Source organism: Perkinsus marinus (genome assembly GCF_000006405.1).
Source record: "Perkinsus marinus ATCC 50983 genomic scaffold scf_1104296961232, whole genome shotgun sequence".
In the NCBI taxonomy this organism is placed as follows: domain Eukaryota; phylum Perkinsozoa; order Perkinsida; family Perkinsidae; genus Perkinsus; species Perkinsus marinus.
This window is the reverse complement of record NW_003205799.1, coordinates 1-4,557: the sequence shown is the minus strand read 5'-3', so window position 1 is coordinate 4,557 and position 4,557 is coordinate 1. Positions and strand designations below refer to the sequence as shown.

Genomic DNA, 4,557 nt, shown 5'->3' with positions numbered 1-4,557 from the left:
GGTAGTGTATTATATAAGCATTATGATCGGTATCATCATGATGTTGATGATGATGAAATGTTTGGATCATGGTACTCAGGGTGGTGGTAGTCATGAATCATCACCAGAGGAAGCAGCAGCAGCTGAGACTAAGAAGAGGCTTTTGGCATTGTCTAAGGATAAGAAACAACAACAACAAGAAGAAGAAGTAAGTGTGTCTTCGGTTTATAATACAATGAGAATGTAATTATTATTATTAGACAGTGGATGAAGATGATGATGTTAGGGAGTCTAAACTCATTGTCAAGAGTCGTTATGATGAGGATAACTATTCTAATGTAGTTAATATTGGTCATTATCATAATCATTGATGCGTATTCCTGTATTCTTATCATTAGGGCCATACTTCAGTATGGGGTACGTATTATGATAGAGCTACTCATAAGTGGGGTTATGCTTGCTGCAAGGTAGTAGTAATAATAATAGTAGTAATAAGAGTATTTATATGTAGACATTCGATCGTTGTGGTTACTGTCCTAATGCAAGTGATAGTAAAAGGAGAGTAGCAGCAGAGGGGGAGACTACTGGTGTGAAGGAAAAGAAGAAAAGAAGAAGAAGATGATAATGATGAACACAACATTAGTATGATTACCACCACCTTCTTCAACATCATTACAATCTACCTCGACTTTCTAAGATCTCTTTGTATCGTTGTTATAATAATAACATCATATTACAATAGAAAGGTGTATTATGAATCTACTCCACTCAACAATAATAACATCATATTACAATAGAAAGGTGTATTATGAATCTACTCCACTCAACAATAATAACATCATATTACAATAGAAAGGTGTATTATGAATCTACTCCACTCAACAATAATAACATCATATTACAATAGAAAGGTGTATTATGAATCTACTCCACTCAACAATAATAACATCATATTACAATAGAAAGGTGTATTATGAATCTACTCCACTCAACAATAATAACATCATATTACAATAGAAAGGTGTATTATGAATCTACTCCACTCAATAATAATAACATCATATTACAATAGAAAGGTGTATTATGAATCTACTCCACTCAACAATAATAACATCATATTACAATAGAAAGGTGTATTATGAATCTACTCCACTTGCACATTATGTCGTTGATTGGGCTTGATGTTAGCAACATCACCTCTCCCTTCTTCAATACACTCTACTACTCTTCCTGTACCAGCTGCTACCTTCTGTCGCAACACGCTCAAACGAGGTTTGTATCTATGGACTATAGTATGGATAATAATGTTACTACTATTACTACTACTACCCTTTCCATATAGCAATAGAGAATACACCCAATACGAACTGTATGATAGCAGCAATCATATATAATAATCCTGGTTCAAGCATTGCCAGTAAACCTTGGAATATATAGAATAGGCCTCTACCCCAAGTATAGGTCAATATCTTAGCATTATCAAATCTATAATAATGATCATTATTCCTCTATAGATGGATGATAGTGATGTTATTACATTGCTGTTTGATATCTCTCTCCTCGTCCTCCCTTAAGCATATCAGGTGATGCTTCAATAATTATTGTAACAATACCCATAAATAGGATAAAGAAATTAAGGAGATATGATAAAGGATGGAATGGTATTGATAATACATTAATAATGGATAATAGTGATACTATAGATAGGAATACACCACCAATAAAAGAAGCTACAGTTAAACCATCAGGTCCATGTTCAATATAATGTTGTATCTGCATTATCTCATATTATGCTGATGATCATCAATATCATAGTATATTAATTACTTCAATAAAGCCCTCTTGTGCCGCATTACTAGCAGCAAGCAATGCCTCTTTACCACTATCCCAAGCTGAGTGTTGTTGACTAGCAGCAGCAGTAGATGATGGTGGTGGCATTACACGAAGAAGAAGAAGAAGAATGGCTTTGTTACCACTAAGTTGGTAAACAAGAATAATAAGACAACATTATTATAATCGAATAACACCACATAAAGAATAATAACCGAAACAGATAGATCATTACTCTTGTTGGTGTAGAAAGGATGAAGGATACTTATTCTGATGTTTTCACCTCTCCACAATCTTGTATAGTAACTTCTTTACGAGGTTGGCCACCTGACAATGATGATAAGCCTAAGAATAATAAGAGCCTTCTTATTCTTATCTTATTACCTTGACTACCAACTGCTTCCATTTTCTTAACGATATCCATACCAGATACTACTTTACCAAATACACAATGTTTACCATCCAACCATGGTGTTGGTACAGTAGTTATAAAGAATTGACTACCATTAGTATTAGGTCCAGCATTAGCCATTGATAGTAGACCAGGCTAGTAATACAATAATAATAACAACAGAATGAACAATAATAATAATAGCCTACCTCAGTATGGCGTAATTTGAAGTTCTCATCTCTAAATTTCATACCATATATAGATTCACCACCAGTACCATTACCTCTAGTGAAATCACCACCCTAACAAAAAGTAATATTATGTATGATAATGAAGAGCATTATTATTATAACCTGGCACATGAACTGTGGTATTATCCTATGAAATGTAGATCCTTTATAATATAGATTCTTACCACTATGACCAATACCCTTCTCACCAGTACATAGTGCTCTGAAGTTCTCAGCTGTCTTTGGTACGACATCTAACACATGTAATCATGATGATAACGATATGGTCCAAGCATTACCGTTGAAGAGCTCCATCTCTATTCTACCAGACTTAGCACCAGCTATACTAATGTCAAAGAATACACGAGGCCTTACAGCACTCAATAAGGCAATACTGGGACCACGAATACGGAACATGAGTTGATGATGAACAACAATGAGAGTTACACCACCATTGTGCTGTTATAATCGCGCACGCCATTACAATCGATTTGACACTGAAGCGTTCGTTGAAGACTTGTAAGATATCAAGATAGATACCGGGATCATACTCCAAGTCATAGTTAATGGTGAATTGATGATGTGGGATACTCCAAGTCATAGTTAATGGTGAATTGATGATGTGGGATACTCCAAGTCATAGTTAATGGTGAATTGATGATGTGGGATACTCCAAGTCATAGTTAATGGTGAATTGATGATGTGGGATACTCCAAGTCATAGTTAATGGTGAATTGATGATGTGGGATACTCCAAGTCATAGTTAATGGTGAATATGATGTGGTATACTCCAAGTCATAGTTAATGGTGAATTGATGATGTGGTATACTCCAAGTCATAGTTAATGGTGAATTGATGATGTGGGGTACTCCAAGTCATAGTTAATGGTGAATTGATGATGTGGGGTACTCCAAGTCATAGTTAATGGTGAATTGATGATGTGGGGTACTCCAAGTCATAGTTAATGGTGAATTGATGATGTGGGGTACTCCAAGTCATAGTTAATGGTGAATTGATGATGTGGGGTACTCCAAGTCATAGTTAATGGTGAATTGATGATGTGGGGTACTCCAAGTCATAGTTAATGGTGAATTGATGATGTGGGGTACTCCAAGTCATAGTTAATGGTGAATTGATGATGTGGGATACTCCAAGTCATAGTTAATGGTGAATTGATGATGTGGGGTACTCTTTTCCTTTGCCGTTATAGATATAGGTTTACCTGCAGGCTCTTCTTAGTTAAGATACAATGCAACTGCTGCTAAACTGGGGTTATCGAATGTTTTCAGTCTTACGGGTTGGAGGGACGCATTGTACAATAATGTTGTACTACCTCCGGAGGCGCCCAAACTAATCATTGAGGAATAGTGCTATTAGTCGCTATCAGTGATGGTAGGTATGTCCTAACGGATTCTCCAAGTAATGAGGCATGAGGACTATATGGTGAATATTAATCAGCCCCTTGCATGATAGTAAGACGAGAATCCTCTATAATAGAGTTGGATGATGGACTCCATATGGGGGGGCCTATCTAGGTTCTTTGATCTACCTCCAAGTATGTTGAGTTTTGGATAAGTCGATAATCATCATTTACTAAGCACTAACACTATTCCTTATTATAACATCATTATACAACATACAGCACATGTAGGATTACTACTGAAGAACATAATTACTAGGTAGGATATTCCTATCTACAACATTGTCCACACAGAGTGCTGGTGGAGGATCCACCACTTCACATAAATATCCATAATCCACTTTATCTACAGTATTCCTGATATAAGATTATTATTATTATAGTAGGTTTCACATCATGATGATGATGAGTATTAATATTACTTCTTGGTAAACTTCTTTGCTAATAGATCCATATCTTCCTCACTAAGACTATCATCAAATCTCAGCAGTCCAACGAGCACCTAGTATACTACTACCACTATGAAGCAGTAGTAGTTATATGATCATTAATAGTATACTACCCCTTTTAATTTGTGATACACTAACAGTGTGTGTAGCACATTTATCAAAGTTGATAAATTGAGGTTTCAATGGGATCCTTAACTGCTTTATCCTGATGATGATGATAACAATGGATGATAGTACTATGTCTATTGCTATCACCTT

The 4,557-nt window shown here is 35.6% G+C and overlaps 3 protein-coding genes across 3 annotated transcripts; 1 reads left to right on the top strand and 2 right to left on the bottom strand.

Moving 5' to 3' along the window:
* Positions 1-22: 22 nt before the first annotated feature.
* Positions 23-601, top strand: Pmar_PMAR016845 (step II splicing factor slu7, putative; the record flags this gene model as incomplete). Its single annotated transcript, XM_002772365.1, has 4 exons — positions 23-187; positions 240-317; positions 378-446; positions 491-601. 4 exons carry the CDS (start codon positions 23-25, stop codon positions 599-601), a joined length of 423 nt encoding a protein of 140 aa, XP_002772411.1.
* A 398-nt stretch (positions 602-999) lies between these two features.
* Positions 1,000-1,950, bottom strand: Pmar_PMAR016844 (conserved hypothetical protein). The gene is made up of 4 exons (XM_002772364.1): positions 1,807-1,950; positions 1,517-1,752; positions 1,309-1,464; positions 1,000-1,259 (listed from the first exon to the last, which is right to left on the bottom strand). Exons 1-4 carry the CDS (start codon positions 1,915-1,917, stop codon positions 1,124-1,126), a joined length of 639 nt encoding a protein of 212 aa, XP_002772410.1. The 5' UTR covers positions 1,918-1,950; the 3' UTR covers positions 1,000-1,123.
* Positions 1,951-2,074: 124 nt separating this feature from the next.
* On the bottom strand, positions 2,075-2,847 carry Pmar_PMAR016843 (20 kDa cyclophilin precursor, putative; the record flags this gene model as incomplete). Its single annotated transcript, XM_002772363.1, has 5 exons — positions 2,075-2,136; positions 2,194-2,356; positions 2,410-2,502; positions 2,554-2,684; positions 2,730-2,847. The coding sequence occupies 5 exons, from the start codon at positions 2,845-2,847 to the stop codon at positions 2,075-2,077; spliced, it is 567 nt and encodes a 188-aa protein (XP_002772409.1).
* Between the last annotated feature and the right edge of the window lie 1,710 nt (positions 2,848-4,557).

Bases quoted from the DNA above. Each gene is read 5' to 3' on its own strand.
- Pmar_PMAR016844 (XM_002772364.1), bottom strand. From the start codon at position 1,917: ATGCCACCACCATCATCTACTGCTGCTGCTAGTCAACAACACTCAGCT. The intron at 1,465-1,516 runs GTAATAACATCA...TCATTATTATAG, and splicing joins GAGAGATATCAAACAGCAAT to ATTTGATAATGCTAAGATAT. The intron at 1,260-1,308 runs GTAGTAGTAGTA...TATAGTCCATAG, and splicing joins TCTATTGCTATATGGAAAGG to ATACAAACCTCGTTTGAGCG.